The sequence below is a fragment of the Haematobia irritans genome, chromosome 1, assembly GCF_050003625.1.
Source record: "Haematobia irritans isolate KBUSLIRL chromosome 1, ASM5000362v1, whole genome shotgun sequence".
NCBI lineage: Eukaryota > Metazoa > Arthropoda > Insecta > Diptera > Muscidae > Haematobia > Haematobia irritans.
In genome coordinates this window covers 86074544-86095829 of record NC_134397.1, presented here as the reverse complement: position 1 = coordinate 86095829, position 21286 = coordinate 86074544, and the positions used below count along the sequence as shown (strand labels likewise).

At 38.0% G+C, this 21286-nt stretch overlaps 2 protein-coding genes across 3 annotated transcripts in view; one reads left to right on the top strand and one right to left on the bottom strand.

Annotated features, from left to right (window-relative positions):
• Positions 1 to 21286, bottom strand: part of LOC142221348 (aminopeptidase N) — a 221187-nt gene that overhangs the window by 188424 nt on the left and 11477 nt on the right. The gene's annotated exons all lie outside the window — the stretch shown is intronic.
• On the top strand, positions 2796 to 3569 carry LOC142227186 (uncharacterized). The gene has a single exon (XM_075297592.1). It carries the CDS (start codon positions 2796 to 2798, stop codon positions 3567 to 3569), a length of 774 nt encoding a protein of 257 aa, XP_075153707.1.

Sequence of the window (21286 nt, the reverse complement as noted above, 5' to 3'; positions counted from 1 at the left end):
TTTTGGACACACACTTCCCTGGAAATCAGACGGTTGAACCATGTTCCGGCGGTGTAACAGAGGCTCAGCGATCATTTCCTATCGAGGAAATTGTGTCGGAATCTAGAATAAAATGGGCTTTAAATAGCTTTGGACCATTCAAATCCCCCGGTACTGATGGAATTACTCCGGCGGAGTTACAGGCAGTGGCTGGAAGAATTATCCCCTGGTTAACGGTGATATATAAACAATGTGTAAACTTAGCATATATTCCAGAAAAGTGGAGGGAAACAAAAGTCGTCTTCATACCTAAAGCAGGAAAAGCCTCTCACTCGAGTGCGAAGGATTTCCGACCAATCAGCTTATCCTCATTCCTACTTAAGACCCTGGAGAGGATGATAGACATGTATCTTAGAACTACCGTGGATTCAGGTTTGCTCTCGAAACGACAGCATGCATACTCGAAGGGCAGGTCTACTGAGACCGCATTGCATGAACTGGTCAGCTTTATTGAAAGCTCACTATCTGTCAAAGAATACACAATCGTGGCGTTTCTAGACATCGAAGGGGCGTTCAATAATATCCATCCGAGCTCGATATTAAATGGACTGACAACTCTGAATGTTGATCCAGGTATTCTTAGGCTGTTAGACGAACTTCTAATGAAGAGACGTATTTCAGCCACTCTAGGGCAAGCAAACATACAAAGGTATGTGAACAGAGGCACTCCCCAAGGAGGAGTTCTATCACCTCTTCTTTGGAATGTTGCTATAAACAACCTTCTGGTTTCTCTAGAAAAAGAAAGGATCAAAGTGGTGGCATACGCAGATGATGTGGCGCTAGCAGTCAGGGGAAAATTCCCATCCACAATCAGAGATATTATACAGAGAGCTCTCCGGATGACTGAGAAATGGGCGAAAGATAATGGTCTTGGTGTAAATCCAGCAAAGACAGAAATAGTCATGTACTGCAAAGATCGCAAAACTCCCACAGTTAGGCCCATTTCCTTAGGGGGTACTGAAATTCCCTTTGGTGAGTGTGCAAAATACCTTGGCGTTATTTTTGACAGGAATCTGAATTTTAGGCTTAATATTGAAGAGAGGGCGAGAAAAGCCACGGTAGCTTTGTACTCGTGCAAAAAGGCAATAGGGAAAAAGTGGGGACTAAGACCAAAAATTGTGCATTGGCTATACACGGCAGTGGTTAGACCTATAATGCTATATGGTGTTGTAGTCTGGTGGCCGGCACTTCAGAAACCGACTTGTTTAGATAAAGTTCAGCGTATGGCGAGCTTATGTATCTCAGGCGCATTTAGTAAGACAGGAACAGACTCCCTTAATGTCATGCTACATCTATTGCCTTTAGACATTTTGGCCAAACAGTCAGCTGCAACAACGGCTGTGCGGTTGCGCGAGCTATCGCTGTGGTCGGAAAAAATGTACGGTCATAGTTCGGTCCTCAAAGTAATGCCAGATGTGCCTAACGTAGTGGATTACACCCTGGCAAAACCACTTTTCGACAAAAAGTTTGAAACTCTAATTCCCAACAGTGAGGCGTGGTGTACACAGACCCCGGGGAATAAAAGATATATAGATTTCTATACTGATGGCTCCAAATTGAATGGACAAGTGGGGTTCGGAGTATATTCTAAAGATCTGGAAATTCGAATAGCGAAAAGATTACCTAATCACTGTAGTGTTTTTCAGGCTGAAATATTGGCAATAAGAGAGGTGGTGAATTGGCTGAGAAGTAATGTTCCAACAAATATTGGCATTAATATATACTCAGACAGTCAACCTGCAATAAAATCCTTGGACTCTGTGTTCCTTAACTCAAAAACGGCCATAGACTGCCGCAAATCTCTCAACGAGATGGCTGAGCAGTACAATATTCACCTAATATGGGTGCCTGGTCATAGGAACATACCGGGGAACTGTGAAGCAGATGTGTTAGCAAGGCTAGGAACTACCTTACATATTCCAGGGGAACTAGAATCTGTTGGTATGCCTCTGGCCACCTGCAAGCTCTTACTGCGTGAGAAGGCTGTTATGATGGCCAATATTCGATGGGAAAATTGCAAGGGTTGTAACGACACCAAGCAAATATGGCCCCATTTAAACTTAAACCGCACACTAGATATGCTAGTGTTCTCAAGGCGTCAGATAGCACTCCTAATATCTGCTATAACGGGTCGCTGCCTGATAGGCGAATTTGCAAAAACTATAGGTGCGAAGTATAATGACTATTGTATAAGCTGTCATGACGTGGAGGAAAAGGAATCAATTAAACACCTCTTGTGTGAGTGTCCTGCTTTTTGTATAAGGCGTAAGCGAATTTTAGGAGCATATAGCTTTAGATTACTGGCTGACCTGGAAAACGTTAACTTAAGCAGTTTGTTAATGTTTTTGGAGCAATCTGGTTGGTTCCACAAAAGTAAATAATAGAGAAGGTTCAGTGGTTAAGACTAGAAGTGCCCATATGTAATAGGTACTTTTAGTTAAATGTGGTATCACAATGGACTGAATAGTCTAAGTGAGCCTGAAATTTAATCGGGCTGCCACTTTAACCTAACCTAACCTAACCTAACCACGGTGGGGAACATATAATACAATCCACCAAAAGAGAAAAGGAAGAACAGGAAACTGCGAGAACCATGTTCGCAACAACTTTAGAAATACAACAGTAGGGAGAAGATCGTTACAAGAACAGTGGAGCAAACTCGACAATTTCTAAAGAAAAATAAAAATATATTAATTTTAAATGCAGACAAAGGCAATACAACAGTTGCTATGGAGAAAAGTAAATATCAATAGAGAATGATGAATATTGTAAGCGACAACAAGGATCCAACGGCATCGTTACAGAGAAAAAATAACGAATTAGTGGAGGAACTGGACAAAAACAACATGATTTCTCCTGCAGAGAAAAAACGACTAAAAATGGAATTAGCTACAGCACCAAGGATTTACGGCTTGCCAAAAATACATAAAGATGGTTATCCATTACGGCCAATTTGCTCATGCATAGATTCACCTTCGAGAAATCTCTGCAAGCACATTGGAAATCTTTTGAAAATTCTAACACAGGACTCAAAGTACAATGTGAAGGACTATCTTCAATTTAAAAATAAGATCAAGAACTTTACTATCACTGAGGATGAAAAATTGGTATCTTTTGACGTTGTGTCCCTATTCCCAAGCATACCGGTTTACTTAGCTTTAAAAATCATCGAAAGTAGATGGCAAGAATTGGAGGGACATACTAGAATTACAAAAAATATTTTTATGAAAATTTTAAAATTTTGCATTGTGGAGAATAGATACTTTACGTACGAAGATAAAATATATAAACAAAAGAGAGGATTACCCATGGGATCATCCGCTTCACCTATTGTAGCTGATATAGTTATGGAATATTTACTGGACAACTGCATGGAAAACTTGACAACAAAACCAAAAATCTTGACGAAATATGTGGACGAGTTATTTGCTGTAGTTCGGGAAGGTGCAAATTTGGCCTTTTCGCATCCATCTTTTTTGAACCACTTACTTATCGCAGATCCAATTGTAAACGATTATTCGTCATCTTAATACCTTTCCTTTAAGTACCAACAACAATATAATCGGACATTTCTAACTCGAGATGTAATTTGTTTAGTGAAAAAGAGCGAAAAACGAAAATTAACGGGATATCTCAAAAACTGTTCCATAAAAAAATTTTTTAAATTTTTTCGAATTCAGCAGATGGAAATACCATAAGAAAAGTTGACTCTCATCAAGTGTTATTGTAATACATATTTGGTTTAATAAAACACGTAAAAAGTCTTTGTTTCGTCAATGCGTCATCATTTTTCATACAAAGTTTTTCTCTCAATTCAGCTCTAGTTCCCACCGAAGTCGCCTGTTGTGAAATTTGGAAGTTTTTTGTATGTCATATGTGCATTTAATGAAAGAAGCTTCGTATTAGTAAACGCTAATAATGCTAAAACATATTTACCCCAATTCTGAACATTTCCTGGGGAATGTGTTTCCTGCACAAAAAAATTTTTGATTTCAATCACGAAAATCGGGGATTCAATCATTTTTTTAATTGAGATGTCTTCAATCACGAAAATGATAGTATCAAGCACTCATTTTGATTGAAAACCAACACGATTTTCAATTAAACGTTTAATTGAATTTTGTCACGGAATCAATTAATTGTGTGATTGAATCAATTAAAAAAGTGTTTTTTTTTTTAATTCAATCACAGTTTTAATTGAATCAATTACAATTTTAATTAATTTCGTGACAAAAATCAATCAACTATTTGAATGATTCAATTAAATTATTAATAAATTTCTTATTTATTTTTATTTAGTTTTTTTTTAGTTCTTATTTCTATAAAACATCTTCAATATTTTATTTTTCTGAATTATGCTATAGACTAAAGAATTTGGTTTTTGTTATTTGTGTGTTTTGTTCTGACATAACTTAGACATACAATTATGATCAACAACAACTAAAGGGTTAACAATATAAACTATATAAATCATTATCTTCCTTATAATAATAACCATGTCAGCATGTTCCTTCTAATATTTAAATGCGTCTAGATTTCCAATAAATCAGCAGCCTGTAAACTAAATTAGTTTTTCTGAAAGTAAACAGAATAATTCTATTTTAATTTTATTCAATTAAAAGTTAATTTTTTTAAGCATTACCTGCATAGAATATCAAGTTCAATTCTTAGTTCCAGGTTGCAGATTTATAACCTCATTTTGCAGTTGTAGTCTTTAAGCATAAAAATGTGTATTAAGGAGCTCGGTAATTTAATTTTAGTAACAATTCCTTTCCAAAATTTCCACACATTGAAATTGTCTATTAAAATTTGAACCAACCAAAGACAAAAATATTTATTATTTTCGGATGTTTTTCATGTTTTTTTAATCCAAAAGAAAGAACTTTTTACCATTACATAATTCAGCTCATTAGTTTATATATCATATATACTGCTCTATACTTGGTATCAAACTGAAAAAGGCAGGTAAAACAAAAATGCAATTTAATGCCAACGCTACTTCGCAACTTCAAGGTGAATCTTCCAATAAGCGCATACCGCTCTTGGTTTTAAGAAAACTAGGAGTGAACAAAATTTAAAATTTTAAAAGATCAATACGGTACCCACCTTTTGATTGCAAGCATATTCTTACATATTTGATAAAGTTATGAGTTTATGAGATTGATAGGTCAATTTCACGAAATAAAATTGCTCACTAAAAGAAATGAATGAAAAATATATTATTTTAGTCCGTTTAATGTAAACAGGCTTCAATGGAAAACGGTATTCACATTTCACAATTGCTTATGTTCAATAAACGTAGATTGTTTTCCATTTTTACAATACCACAAACACACACAAAACACAGGTAATTTCAAATGCATTCTGCCATATATTTTTGAATTCGATTCAACCGTCGAACTGAACGGACGTGTTTTCTAATAGCGGAGTATTTCATCGTAATAAGTACTTATTACGAATTTCACGTGTGGTGGAAATAATAAACCACCATGCAGCGAAATTCAAAGTCATCCACTGGGTTGCTAACTTCAGGGCCCAGTGGACGGGTAACGACTGAAGTTATAAATTTGGGCAGCGACCAAGAGTCAGGCCCAATTAGTTGACCAATTAGACGGGTCGACTGGCGGTGACACTTTGGCAAGTCGAACCTTTTCTAAGGTGACGACATCAAAAGGAGGCAATCCCTCTCGAAAGAGATTCAAGGAACGAAGAAATGCTTTGTTTATCCTAAAGAAATTAGGATCAGTCGACCCAAGCACGTTGTCGGCTAAGCAAAGCGATTCCTTAAAATGGGCTCAAGGAATTCTTGAAGCTGGAAAAAGGCAAAAATGGGGGGAAATTGAGAACGCGATGTCTGGTGTCTACTCAGAGGTGCGAAAAAAGTTTCCCGGACCAAGTCCTCGACGGCAAGATGCTGGATGGTATCAAGGACGATATAAGTTAATAGCTTTTGCGGACCAGAGGTCTATGGATTGCTTTAAAGCTGCATTGATGCTAATTGGTGTAGTTTGGGAAGGAGCCGCTTTGGAGTTAGTCGATAAAAAAGACATACCGGCTAAACCTAGAGCACATGCATGGATGCCGGCAAACCCTCCTGATCCTGAGTCAATACTAGAGAGACTAAAAGAAAGTAACCCAGATATTCCAACCGCCGATTGGAAGGTTGGTCGATTGGATGAGGTGGATGGACCAAGACGACATGCGGTGTTTATATTAAACATAGAGTCGCTGCCACGTCTAGCCCAGTCCCAAGGACGTGTATGTTATGGCTTTCATGATATCCATATGAAGGTATACAAAAGCGATCAGCCAAAGGATTCCGAAAAGGACAAGCCTCCGGTAGAGTCAGCAGTGAAAAAATCTCCTAGCGAAGCCGAAGGAGACATAAAACCTACAGACTATGGCGAAAATCATATGCGGGAAGTTTCTACAGGCTCAAACCTTACCAAAGCTGAACCGCGGATTGTTGCGAGAGTCACCGAGATCTGTGAAGAGGAAGCCCTTGATGACTCAATTGAAAATTTGGATCGTTCTACGGTTCCTCCAGATAAATCTTCACCATTGTAAGGCCGCTTGTGCTGCCTTAAAAGTTCTCCTGATGAAAGGAGACATAAATATAGTTCTTATTCAAGAACCATACATATATAAGAACAAGATCTGTGAATTAAGCACTCCGGGTTTCAAACTTTTGCATAATACCGGTAACGATATAAATCGAGCATGTATAATTGCTAAAAACGAACTAAACTTGTTTCTGCTTCCTTCATTGAGCAATGCAGACACTGTCGTAGCCAGTCTAGAGATATCCACATGCAACTATTGGGTATCTTCGGTCTACATGGGACATGATAGGGAGATGTCACCCTGTGCCGTTAAGACCTTAGTTGAGGAGTCACTAAAAACAAAGACAAAACTCATTATGGGATGCGATGCAAATGCACATCATAGTATTTGGGGAAGTAGTGATACTAATGCAAGGGGAGAGTCGCTAATAGAGTTTATTTTGCGTACTAACCTGGTAGTTTGCAATAAGGGAGATGCACCAACCTTCGTCACCAGGAACAGACAAGAGGTTTTGGACGTAACGTTGACCTCTCCGGAACTGAATGATAAGATATCTGAGTGGCAAGTTTTGAGGGAACATAGCTTCTCAGATCATCGCTACATCAGTTTCAGATTGGCTGTTCGTACTTCAAAGACCATATTTCCGCCAAATGTTAGGAAAGCTGATTGGAATAGGTATAGTGAATTGTTCAGTTTGATGATACCGGAAATGCCAGAGACCAATATGAGCACTATGCAAGATATCGAACATGCAGTGGAGTGGATTACTAAGGCCTTCAACATTTCACTGAAAACTGCTTGCACTAGGGGAAAGCCAAGGGGAAAAACTCGGCCGCCATGGTGGACTACGGAGTTAAGTAATATGAGGAAATCCTGCAGGAAGCTCTTTAACAAAGCAAAGTCCACAAGAGCTCCGGAGGATTGGATCACTTACAAGATGAATCTGAGAGCATATAAACGAGAACTGAGAAGGTCTCAACAAAACTCTTGGGATGATTACTGTAGCAGTATTGAGAATACGTCAGAGGCTTCCAGACTACGGAAGGTACTAGCATCGACTAAAACCGCTCCAGGTTTCATTAAAACATCGGAGGGAAATTGGACAACGTCCAGTGTGGAGACGATGGAGGTACTTTTGGACACACACTTCCCTGGAAATCAGACTGTTGAACTATGTTCTGGTGGTGTAACAGAGGCTCAGCGGTCATTTCCTATCGAGGAAATTGTGTCGGAATCTAGAATAAAATGGGCTTTAAATAGCTTTGGACCATTCAAATCCCCCGGACCTGATGGAATTACTTCGGCGGAATTACAAGCAGTGGCTGAAAGAATTATCCCCTGGTTGACGGTGATATATAAACGATGTGTAAAGCATATATTCCAGAAAAGTGGAGGGAAACAAAAGTCGTCTTCATACCTAAAGCAGGAAAAGCCTCTCACACGAGTGCGAAGGATTTCCGACCAATCAGCTTATCCTCGTTCCTACTTAAGACTCTGGAGAGGATGATAGACATATATCTTAGAACTAGCGTGGATTCAAGTTTGCTCTCGAAACGACAGCATGCATACTCGAAGGGCAGGTCTACTGAGACCGCATTGCATGAACTAGTCAGCTTTATTGAAAGCTCACTATCTGTCAAAGAATACACAATCGTGGCGTTTCTAGACATCGAAGAGGCGTTCAATAATGTCTATCCGAGCTCGATATTAAATGGACTGACAACTCTGAATGTTGATCCAGGTATACTTAGGCTGTTAGACGAACTTCTAATAAAGAGACGTATTTCAGCCACACTAGGGCAAGCAAACATACAAAGGTATGTGAACAGAGGAAATCCCCAAGGAGGAGTTCTATCACCTCTCTTTGGAATGTTGCTATAAACAACCTTCTGGTTTCCCTAGAAAAAGAAAGGATAAAAGTGGTGACATACGCAGATGATGTGGCGCTAGCAGTCAGGGGAAAATTCCCATCCACAATCAGAGATATTATACAGAGATCTCTCCGGATGACTGAGAAATGGGCGAAAGATAATGGTCTTGGTGTAAATCCAGCAAAGACAGAACTAGTCATGTACTGCAAAGATCGCAAAACACCCACGGTTAGGCCCATTTCCTTAGGGGGTACTGAAATTCCCTTTGGTGAGTGTGCAAAATACCTTGGCGTTATTTTGGACAGGAAGCTGAATTTTAGGCTTAATATTGAAGAGAGGGCGAGAAAAGCCACGGTAGCTTTGTACTCGTGCAAAAAGGCAATAGGGAGAAAGTGGGGACTAAGACCAAAAATTGTGCATTGACTATACACGGCAGTAGTTAGACCTATAATGCTATATGGTGTTGTAGTCTGGTGGCCGGCACTTCAGAAACCGATTTGTTTAGATAAAGTTCAGCGTATGGCGAGCTTATGTATCTCAGGCGAATTTAGTAAGACAGGAACAGACTCCTTTAATGTCATGCTACATCTATTGCCTTTAGACATTTTGGCCAAACAGTCAGCTGCAACAACGGCTGTGCGGTTGCGGAGCTATCGCTGTGGTCGGAAAAAAGTTACGGTCATAGTTCGGTCCTCAAAGTAATGCCAGATGTGCCTAACGTAGTGGATTACACCCTGGCAAAACCACTTTTCGACAAAAAGTTTGAAACTCTAATTCCCAACAGTGAGGCGTGGTGTACACAGACCCCGGGGAATAAAAGATATATAGATTTCTATACTGATGGCTCCAAATTGAATGGACAAGTGGGGTTCGGAGTATATTCTAAAGATCTGGAAATTCGAATAGCGAAAAGATTACCTAATCAGGCTGAAATATTGACAATAAGAGAGGTGGCGAATTGGCTGAGAAGTAATGTTCCAACAAATATTGGCATTAACATATACTCAGACAGTCAATCTGCAATAAAATCCTTGGACTCTGTGTTCCTTAACTCGAAAACGGCCATAGACTGCCGCAAATCTCTCAACGATAGACGAATTTGCAAAAACTATAGGTGCGAAGTATGGTGACTATTGTATGAGCTGTCATGATGTGGAGGAAAAGGAATCAATTAAACACCTCTTGTGTGAGTGTCCTGCTTTTTGTGTAAGGCGTAAGCGAATTTTAGGAGCATATAGCTTTAGATTACTGGCTGACCTGGAAAACGTTAACTTAAGCAGTTTGTTAATGTTTTTGGAGCAATCTGGTTGGTTCCACAAAAGTAAACAATAGAGAAGGTTCAGTGGTTAAGACTAGAAGTGCCCATATGTAATAGGTACTTTTAGTTAAATGTGGTATCACAATGGACTGAATAGTCTAAGTGAGCCTGAAATTTAATCGGGCTGCCACATTAACCTAACCTAACCTAAACCTTTACCACGTGGCCATTTGTTGTTGCACACTTTATTTATTTCATTTTATTTAACAATACAGTAAGCCTTCGTGGCCAATAAATCGTATTGTTCTTAAAAATAGTAATACATTAATAGTAATTGTAATGTAATTGTAATCAATCCTAATCATTAATACTTAAATTACCCTACTATGCCTACCACTCCACCATCCTCACTTTGGCCAAAGTCACATAGAAAACTAATATTAATAAAGGTAAACTAACACCTACCATTGGTAAATAACAGTCAACATTAAAAATATTCATTCAAACTAGTCAGTAGCAAGTTCCTAAATTGATTCTCAACAAGCTCAAAATCCCTTACTGCTACAGGAAGATTGTTCCAAACCCTAGCAGTAGTAACAATAAACCCCCTCTCAAAAAGGGAACAATTTATTCGTGGTATAATTATCTGCGGATTTCTCACCGATCTGGAAAAAACAAATCCCTGAAGAAGTTCATGAAACAACCCATTTCTTTTCATCCTATGGAAAAACATTAATCTCCGCTACAAAACGTAACGTTCAAATGAAGAACCAAGAAAATCAATTACCTTATCTGTCACGTGTTCAAAAATACGCAACCCAAAAACATAACGCACTACCCTGTTCAGAATCAGAGCAATCTTTGACCTATTATATTGAAACGTACAAGATACCACCTCGATACAATAGTTAATCTGAGACATCAGCAAAGCATGGGCCACTACACGCTTGACACGCTCAGTCAAGTATATACCACAATTGTATAATTTCCTTAGTCCCAAAGTCACTCTTGCTGAGAGGGAAGATATATGTTGTCCAAAATCCAAATTCGCATCAATTGTAATACCCAAGCATTTGACCGTCTGAACAAACTGAATAACCTCACCACACATTCTGATCTGCGGATAGGTCACATTGCGATACCACGCCTGAAACATAATCGCCGTCGTCTTACCTGCATTAATAACCAACCTATTGTCAACCATCCAGGAATAAACAATATCAAGAGCAGAATTCATGCGCCTCTCCAAACTATCCAGACCTTCCATCCCACCTGTAAATACAATTTGAATGTCATCAGCATACATATATACTCTAACAAAATTAGGTTCCAAGCATCCAACAAAATCATTCAGGAACATGATAAACAGGAGCGGTCCAAGTACAGAACCTTGGGGTACTCCACAACTCAAGAATGCAGTACCCGAACTCCGCCCATTCAACTCCACGAACTGCGATCTTCCATGCAAGTATGACAGAATCAGTCTACACGCAACTCCTGAAAATCCATAGTTCGCCCTAAGCTTGTTAATTAATAATGTATGATTTAGACGATCAAAATCCTTAGACAGGTCAAGCGACACCATAGCACAGTTCTCCCCTCGATTAAGACTACATCTCACATGTTCAGTCAAACACAAAAGCAAAGCCGTCGTACTATAACCCCTCCTATATGCATACAGATTACTATTCAATAAATTTCTAGATGTGATATACCCCACTACCTGACACTTAAGAATATGCTCCATAACTTTAGAAAGAGCAGGAAGTATACTTATAGGACGAAGGTTTTCACATTCATAAGAGTTACCCTTTTTCGGAACCGGCACAACACGAGCAAATTTCCAACCCACCGGGTAAATAGACGTGGTTATGATCATATTGAAAAGATTAAGAATGTATACAGAAATATATGGGAATATTATTTTCAAAAATCTAATGGGAATGCCGTCAGTGTCAATAGCATTCGACTTAACCCTATCTAAAGCTTGACATAAGTCAACCATGTCAATATTCCTGAAGGAAAATCCAGCCCCATCAAGTTCCTCAATGGTATCACCATTGGAAGTACTATTCAAAACATAAAAATTATTCACAGCATACACATCTATATCCTCTAGGCTCGCAGAGTTCCCATCAATATATTCCACATTCCCTATTCAATATATTCCATATCTTTCCCTGATCTGCTCCAGCAAACAATCTATTATAGTGAAGTCTACGATATTTCCTTATGAGTGATTTCAGTTTGTTCCTATGTCTGCAATAATTACTCCTATTCAATGGACATGGATCAATTCGAAACTCTCTATACGACAGGTTTCTAAGCCGCCTAGCTTCAACCACCTCAGTCCTATTCATCCACGGATCCTTCTTCCGACCCGTTCTGAACCTTACTATCGGGACATATTCAAACAACGTGGATACTAAAGTGTTCAAAACCTCAACCTTCTCATTCACATCGTCCGTAAAATAAAAATAGGAAAAGTCAAAATTTCCAATATAAGAAACAATTCCATCCATATCAATTCTGTCATAATTCCTGTATTCAATATACATATCCTGTCTATGAACGATAAATGAAAAAGATGCATAGATTAACGCATGATGCGATAAAGAAGGTGCCGACAATTGGCCTGAAAATTTCACTTGATTAATGTCACTAACCAGAAAAAAGTCAATCAGAGAAGTGGAATTATGAAAACTATCCCAATGCGTGGGAAGCGAATTGTGCAACGGAGAAAGTCCCAAACTGTGGCATGTATCCCTTACCAAGGCCGAATTACGACAATTGAAGAGATTCACATTAAAATCACCTAACAATACCACATGCCTATATCTCACAATAACATCGCCTAGTTGCTGCTGTACCATCTCCCAATCTGCTTGTGGAAGATATACCACTCCAACTAGTACTGAAATTCGCCCACAAAATATCTCCACAAACAATGACTCGCATGTACCATATGCAGTCGTCTGAAAAACTTTCCTAAACTTAATACCACGTGAACCTCCTCCTCGCATGGATGGCCTGTCATTCCTACAAAAAGTGTAATTCGGTACAGAAACACTATTATCTGAAATGTATGGCTTAAGCCATGTTTCCGAAAGTCCCGTTACGTGTACATTCGAATCCAATAGCATATCCCTTAACTCATCTATCTTGTACGTCCCAACCGAGGGACAAATACTTTGACAATTTGCATGTGCTATATTCAATGTCGAACTATTACCTGTAAAAATGTCTCTCACACTAATATCATCTCCAATGGTAGGGCCCATGTTGATCCTACGGGACATCATAAGAATAGTATCTTTTAAAACACTTTGGCCATTTTAAAGATAATGAAGAGCTAGGCGAAAAAATTCTAAATAATTTAAAAAGAAATATATTCAATGTACAAGTATCAAATTGAGCATATGGATTACTAAATTTCTTAGAATAAGTTTATAAACAATGGATATATTAATATTCAAGCCTACAACAATTGAATGTTATCTAATCGCCAATAAACACATTCCATTGAGATCAATAAGCAAATATATCCTTTGGCATTCATTGAGCTAACCAACCGTTAGCCACAAGAAAACCAATTATCTATTTGGTTATATTATTTACATTATCATTAATTCCACTTAGAAAAAGAGAGAAAGAATTAAATCCAAATAGAAACTAGGATAAGAAGGAAAAAAATACTATCTAAGAATCTCTTCAGTAGAAAGAGCTTCTCAGACGACAGAATAAGAAAAGAAAATGTTAAAGAAGAAAATCTGGAAAAAAGAAACATACTCATAAGCATAAACATTAGCATACATTTCATACATAGTCTAGTGAATTTCATCAGTATTACTAGTATCAATATTTCTATCCATACCATCAGTAGATCTAGTAGTAATATCCAAAAATTCACCACCATTCACTACAGATCTTGTTAAGTGAACGTCACCACGGCTCCCCAAAGCTCCAGTAATCAATTCAGCAGAAGGTTGATCCTTACTCAGCACATGACCAAACCGAGTAAAACAATCCTCATACTCATAGATCTTCTCAGTGTTGTCTTCAAAATGTATTTTGACTCTTGGAACGTCAGAGTTAAGCATTCTAAATTTAGAGATCATTTTACTCTTCCTCAACAACCGGCATAGCTTGTTTAACTTTCCTCCTTTCTCTGTCAAGTGATCATTTAGATATACAGTACCCATATCATTGTTATCAAGTAAATCTGTGACTTTAATATTCTTCTTCTTCTTGAAATATTTCTGCATAATCGTATTCCTCATTAGGACAGAGTTAAATTTAACAAGCACGCTTCTCCTATTATTTATGAAGGAACACACGTTTAAGTCAGTGTGATTTACTGTAACCCCAAGAATGAGGAAAATCTTCAAAACAGCTTTTTTAAGATTATTTTGGGACCGTGGCAGGCCATTAACAATTATGTCCGCTCTGCTATATCGACTCTGAAGAACTTCATTCTTGTCTTCCAGAAGTTTAATTTTGTTCTTGGTACCATGATCAATTTCAATAATTTTTTGATTGCAAACATCCAGCTCCGCCTTAAGAGATTTCATTTCGGAGTCAAAGATGTCCATCTTTCCAATTTTTTGTTGACTCCTTGCATCTGCTGTCTAATCTCACCAAGCTCAGCTAATCCAGTTGAATGTTCACTCGATAGCAATGAACACCGTACTTGCCTTTCATTTTTATAAATAAGGTTATGTGTTCAGCTGGCGCATCTAAGCAGCTGGCATGAAACCACTTTTTGCAATGGGAACATTGTATTGAAGATTGCGTCTTTGCAATGTTCTTACCACAAGTGGACAAAGCACATAAGGTATTCGGTGACATTTAGAAAGATTTTTAAACTCAGGTTGAGATGTTATTAATCAGGTTGAGATGTTATAAATTGCTATCGCAGATTGCAGAACAAAATATTCTTAAAGGTTAGGTGAATCCACAACAATCAACCTTTTGAAGTGATATATTATGATGCAAAACGTAAAGACTTCTTTCATCTTCAAAATTAACGCAGGAATGGCAAATAAAATATCCAATTTACAAACTTCTAAGAAAATTTAGTAAGCAGCCAAAAAAAATCAACTTGACATCGCGACCAGAGTTGCCAATATTTCAGCCCTTTGCTATGATTTGTTGTTGCGTTCAAAATATTTATGCACACATTTCGAATGCAGCAAACAGAATGTCGCCAATCATGTTTTTCAATTTACGCGAGTTAGGTTAGGTGGCAGCCCGATGTATCAGGCTCACTTAGACTATTCAGTCCATTGTGATACCACATTGGTGAACTTTTCTTTTATCACTGAGTGCTTCCCGATTCCATGTTATGCTCAATGACAAGGGACCTCCTTTTTATAGCCGAGTTCGAACGGCGTTCCACATTGCAGTGAAACCACATAGAGAAGCTTTTAAAACCCTCAGAAATGTCACCAGCATTACTGAGGTGGGACTTGTGTATGCAAGGCGGGCATGCTAACCATTGCACCACGGTGGCTCCCTAATTTACGCGAGTTACTTCCACAGACTGATCTCTCCATCATACGTTGTTGAATAAATACCCATTCTCTTGTTCTCTTTTCGCTCTTTCCATTACTCAATATTATTCAATTTCAATCACAAAGGTGATTGGAAACGGAAAAAATTTCAATCACGTTTGTTATTGAAAATTATTTCCGAATTGATTAACAAATTGATTGAATCAATCAATATTTTAATTGGAAACGTAACAAATGTCAATCAGTTTTTAATTGGTTTTTACTCGGATGTGATTAAATAATTAATATATAAATTGAATACATTTCCAAACTCAATTAAGTGTTTAATTGAAAAAAACTTCGGTGATAATTTTTTGTGTGTTTTGATTATATCAAAACAAACAAAAAGTAGTTTTATTTGTTAAAGAAATGAGTACACCAAATTAGCAATTGTTTTTCACCGTAGTAAAATGATATCTCACCATAGTAAAAAGTTTCGGTTACGAACAGGCCCTTAAAATAGAAATAAATGTAGGTTGTTTAAGGGAGTTGGATTCGTGAAGTACGTTATAATATACCTAATAGCCCATTCACATTAGGTTCGAAATCTACTAAAAGTAGATGTTAAATCCCTTTTTTATAAGGCAAATGGCAGTTGAAATCTAGTTTGAGTGCATTTTGGAAGTATAATGTGAATGAGTATTTATTTAAAACATTATTTGGTAATGTTATTAATTTAAATCACAATAATTATGAAAAATCTGTAAAAAAAACCTTAACAGAAAAATCTTCAGAATTACCGTTACATTGCATATTCTTTTTGGCTTTGTGTTAAGTAAATGCTCAGTTATGTGAATAATTATATCTAATGGTACCATCATTTATTCTATTTTACAAGTTAGTCATTATAACTCACCGCAATATAATGAATATAATGCAACGTGTAATGACAGCTTTACTCATGGTAATGCCAATTGTAATGAGATGTAGTTACCTAGTTTTTGCTGATAATTTTTTTCATACCATAAAGTCGTAGTGTTATATTAGTACTTAGTTCGGGATCCTTTGTTATCCAGCACTGTAGAACATCTTCTAGGCGTTGAATCGACAAAATTTTGACAAAAATGTAGCGGTATTTCGTTCCGCATATAACAGGTTGGCTGATAAGTCCCCGGTCTAACAAAGAAAAACACATTTTTTTGTCAAAATTCGTTTTTATTACTCAACATAGTTCCCATCAAGAGCGATACAACGATTATAACGACCTTCCAATTTTTTGATACCATTTTAGGTTAGGTTAGGTTAAAGTGGCAGCCCGATTAAATTTCAGGCTCACTTAGACTATTCAGTCCATTGTGATACCACATTTAACTAAAAGTACCTATTACATATGGGCACTTCTAGTCTTAACCACTGAACCTTCTCTATTATTTACTTTTGTGGAACCAACCAGATTGCTCCAAAAACATTAACAAACTGCTTAAGTTAACGTTTTCCAGGTCAGCCAGTAATCTAAAGCTATATGCTCCTAAAATTCGCTTACGCCTTACACAAAAAGCTGGACACTCACACAAGAGGTGTTTAATTGATTCCTTTTCCTCCACGTTATGACAGCTTATACAATAGTCATTATACTTCGCACCTATAGTTTTTGCAAATTCGCCTATCAGGCAGCGACCCGTTATAGCAGATATTAGGAGTGCTATCTGACGCCTTGAGAACACTAGCATATCTAGTGTGCGTTTTAAGTTTAAATGGGGCCATATTTGCTTGGTGTCGTTGCAACCCTTGCAATTTTCCCATCGAATATTGGCCATCATAACAGCCTTCTCACGCAGTAAGAGCTTGCAGGTGGCCAGAGGCATACCAACAGATTCTAGTTCCCCTGGAATATGTAAGGTAGTTCCTAGCCTTGCTAACACATCTGATTCACAGTTCCCCGGTATGTTGCTATGGCCAGGCACCCATATTAGGTGAATATTGTACTGCTCAGCCATCTCGTTGAGAGATTTGCGGCAGTCTATGGCCGTTTTTGAGTTAAGGAACACAGAGTCCAAGGATTTTATTGCAGGTTGACTGTCTGAGTATATATTAATGTCAATATTTGTTGGAACATTACTTCTCAGCCAATTCACCACCTCTCTTATTGCCAATATTTCAGCCTGAAAAACACTACAGTGATTAGATAATCTTTTCGCTATTCGAATTTCCAGATCTTTAGAATATACTCCGAACCCCACTTGTCCATTCAATTTGGAGACATCAGTATAGAAATCTATATATCTTTTATTCCCCGGGGTCTGTGTACACCACGCCTCACTGTTGGGAATTAGAGTTTCAAACTTTTTGTCGAAAAGTGGTTTTGCCAGGGTGTAATCCACTACGTTAGGCACATCTGGCATTACTTTGAGGACCGAACTATGACCGTACATTTTTTCCGACCACAGCGATAGCTCGCGCAACCGCACAGCCGTTGTTGCAGCTGACTGTTTAGCCAAAATGTGTAAAGGCAATAGATGTAGCATGACATTAAGGGAGTCTGTTCCTGTCTTACTAAATGCGCCTGAGATACATAAGCTCGCCATACGCTGAACTTTATTTAAACAAGTCGGTTTCTGAAGTGCCGGCCACCAGACTACAACACCATATAGCATTATAGGTCTAACCACTGCCGTGTATAGCCAATGCACAATTTTTGGTCTTAGTCCCCACTTTTTCCCTATTGCCTTTTTGCACGAGTACAAAGCTACCGTGGCTTTTCTCGCCCTCTTTTCAATATTAAGCCTAAAATTCAGCTTCCTGTCCAAAATAACGCCAAGGTACCATTGATACCATTTTGGTAGTACCATTGATACCATTTTGGTAGTACTCCTTCGGTTTTGCCTCAAAATAGGCCTCAGTTTCGACGATCGCCTCTTCATTGCAGTCAAATTTTTTCCCTGCGAGCATCCTTTTGAGGTCTGAGAACATGAAAAAGACGCTAGGGGCCAGATCTGGAGAATGCGGTGGGTGGGGAAGCAATTCGAAGCCCATGAATTTTTGCCATCGTTCTCAATGACTTGTGGCACGGTGCGTTGTCTTGGTGGAACAACACTTTTCTTCTTCATATGGGGCCGTTTTGCCGCGATTTCGACCTTCAAACGCTCCAATAATGCCATATAATAGTCACTGTTGATGGTTTTTCCCTTCTCACGATAATCGATAAAAATTATTCCATGCGCATCCCAAAAAACAGAGGCCATTACTTTGCCACCGGACTTTTGAGTCTTTCCACGCTTCGGAGACGGTTCACCGGTCGCTGTCCACTCAGCCGACTGTCGATTGGACTCAGGAGTGTAGTGATGGAGCCATGTTTCATCCATTGTTACATATCGACGGAAAAACTCGGGTGTATTACGAGTTAACAGCTGCAAACACCTCTCAGAATCATCAACACGTTGTTGTTTTTGGTCAAATGTGAGCTCGCGCGGCACCCATTTTGCACAGAGCTTCCGCATATCCAAATATTGATGAATGATATGACCAACACGTTCCTTTGATATCGATCAACTTCATTTTACGGTCATTCAAAATCATTTTGTGGATTTTTTGATGTTTTCGTCGGGCGGCCACTGCGTTCACCATCCTCCGTGCTCATTTCACCACGCTTGAATTTTGCATACCATTGAATTATTGTTGATTTCCCTGGGGCAGAGTCCGGAAACTCATTATCAAGCCAAGTTTTTGCTTCCACCGTATTTTTTCCCTTCAGAAAACAGTAATTTATCAAAACACGAAATTCCTCTTTTTCAATTTTTTTTTTTCACAATAACAAAAGTTGCTTTACAAAAGACGCTCTATCTCACAAACTAATTGACTAATTACAGACGTCAAATTTTGACAGACGTCAAATTTTGGCATGAATCATTTGAAGGTTGGTACTATATAAAAATAATATGCATTTAATACTAGCGACGCCATCTATGTGTCAGACCGGGGACTTATCAGCCAACCTGTTACCGTATTAGATTCCAAAGCTCATCGCAATTTGATGGACACTTTTCCCTGATTGGCCGTTTAACTTCGCTCAATAAACCGCTTCTTTGTGTCCCTTGGGTCATTTTCCTGTTGGAAGTCCCATTTATGTGGGTAGCTCAGTTATAGTGCTTATTTCTACCCATTTATTACAAAAAATTTCAAAAGTGTAATTTATTGATCAATTATTAAATATGCTTTATGCATTTACTTACAAACAATAAAGGGATTTTAATTTTTAGTATTGTTTTTACCAAAACGCAAAACTGTCCTTATTATTTTTCACAGCAGAAATCATTCACTTTGCAAAGAAAATGTTTTCTTATGAAAACGAAAGGAGTATTATATTTTTGCACTTAAATATTTTGTTTACATCGGAACATATGAATAAAATATTTTTCTATCAGTGTATATATTATTTTTTTTGTCTTCTGGTCTTTTCTAAGGTTGTGCTTATATTCATAAGCAGATCCGACAAAGCTACATTTTGCAGCCTATCTTGAATCTCAGGCCATTAATGTGTGCTTGGTTTGATTGAATTTCATTGCATTGTTGATTAGGTTAGGTTAAAGTGGCAGCCCAATTAAGTTTCAGGCTCACCTAGACTATTCAGTCCATTGTTGGTTGTTCGTTACACGGACGAAATAGACTGTTTTCCCCGGGAATAAAACCCTCTTATTGTAAACAGTTGGTGAAGGGAATAACAAGGGAGAAATAATTTAGAGTATTCGAAGTGAGTAACTTCAACTTTTATTGTAATACAAATTTTGAATTGAAATTGTATTTAATTATTGAGTTAAAAGCGAAAAACGTTTAGTGCCGCGTTTATGATCTGAGGAAGAGGCGCATGAACGTAACAATGTCCAAAGGATAGAAAGGAGAAAGCTACGCCCTTAAGTTGCCTGAAACTTTATAACGTTGTTAATGGGATGCTTTGCTTTTCAAGGTCACACGATATTATAGGGTAAATAAGCCTGCCATCAAAGCGCATATATATCATCAAAACGGAAGAGGAGAAAAGAAAATTTCGTTAGCTTTTGTCGCCACGCATGCAATTCCTAGAGTAATAGGATGTGTTGACGGGACGCATGTCCGCGTTATTGCTCCTTAAAGGAACAAGCCTTTATTTTCTAAATAAGAAATAATTTTTAAAATATGTACAGATGTGACCATGAGATAAGGGTTCGGTAGTTGAATGTATCCCATCCTGGTGCATGCCACTACTCTTTTATATTTTTTGCTTTTTATTTGTAGTTTTTGAACTGAAATTACAGAATAACTTCTTGAATTTTTTTGGGGAAATTATTCCCATGGTTTTCCCCTTTTTATTATTATTTGTAATACCAATTTTTCCCCAAAAGAAAAATTTCCCATTTTCGAAGTTGGTTTAGAATAAGGGAAAAGAGAACTTTTCCCGGGGAGATTTTGTTTAGAATAGGGGAATAGGGAAAACGTTTACAGGGAGTTGTTACTCAGAATTGAGCTAATTATACTCATCAATTCTTCGCTATATTCACAAACTTATTTTTTCGGTCGTCAATTTCTCCCAGAAACATTGTTATTTACTTGGCTATTTATTTTATATGAAAAAATAAACTACCAAGACGATCATTTGTTTTATAGCAATGGCTACATATCAAATGTTACGGCGATGTGATAGTTAATAGCATAATAATTAAGGAGTAACGTGATTCAGGGAGCCACCGTGATTCAATGGATAGCATGCCCTCCTTGAATACACAAGGTCCTGGGTTCGATTTCTGCTTCGATCGAACACCAAAAAGTTCTTCAGCGGTGGATTCTCCCACCTCAGTATTGCTGGTGACACTTGTGAGGGTTTCAAAGCTTCTCTAAGTGGTTTCACTGCAATGTGGAACGGACTCCGCTATAAAAAGGAGATCCCTTGTCATGGAGCTTAACATGGAATCGGGCAGCACTCAGTGATAAGAGAGGAGTTCACCAATGTGGTATCACAATGGACTGAATAGTCTAAGAGAGCCTGATACATCGCGCTGCCACCTAACCTAACGTGTTTCAATCTACTAATA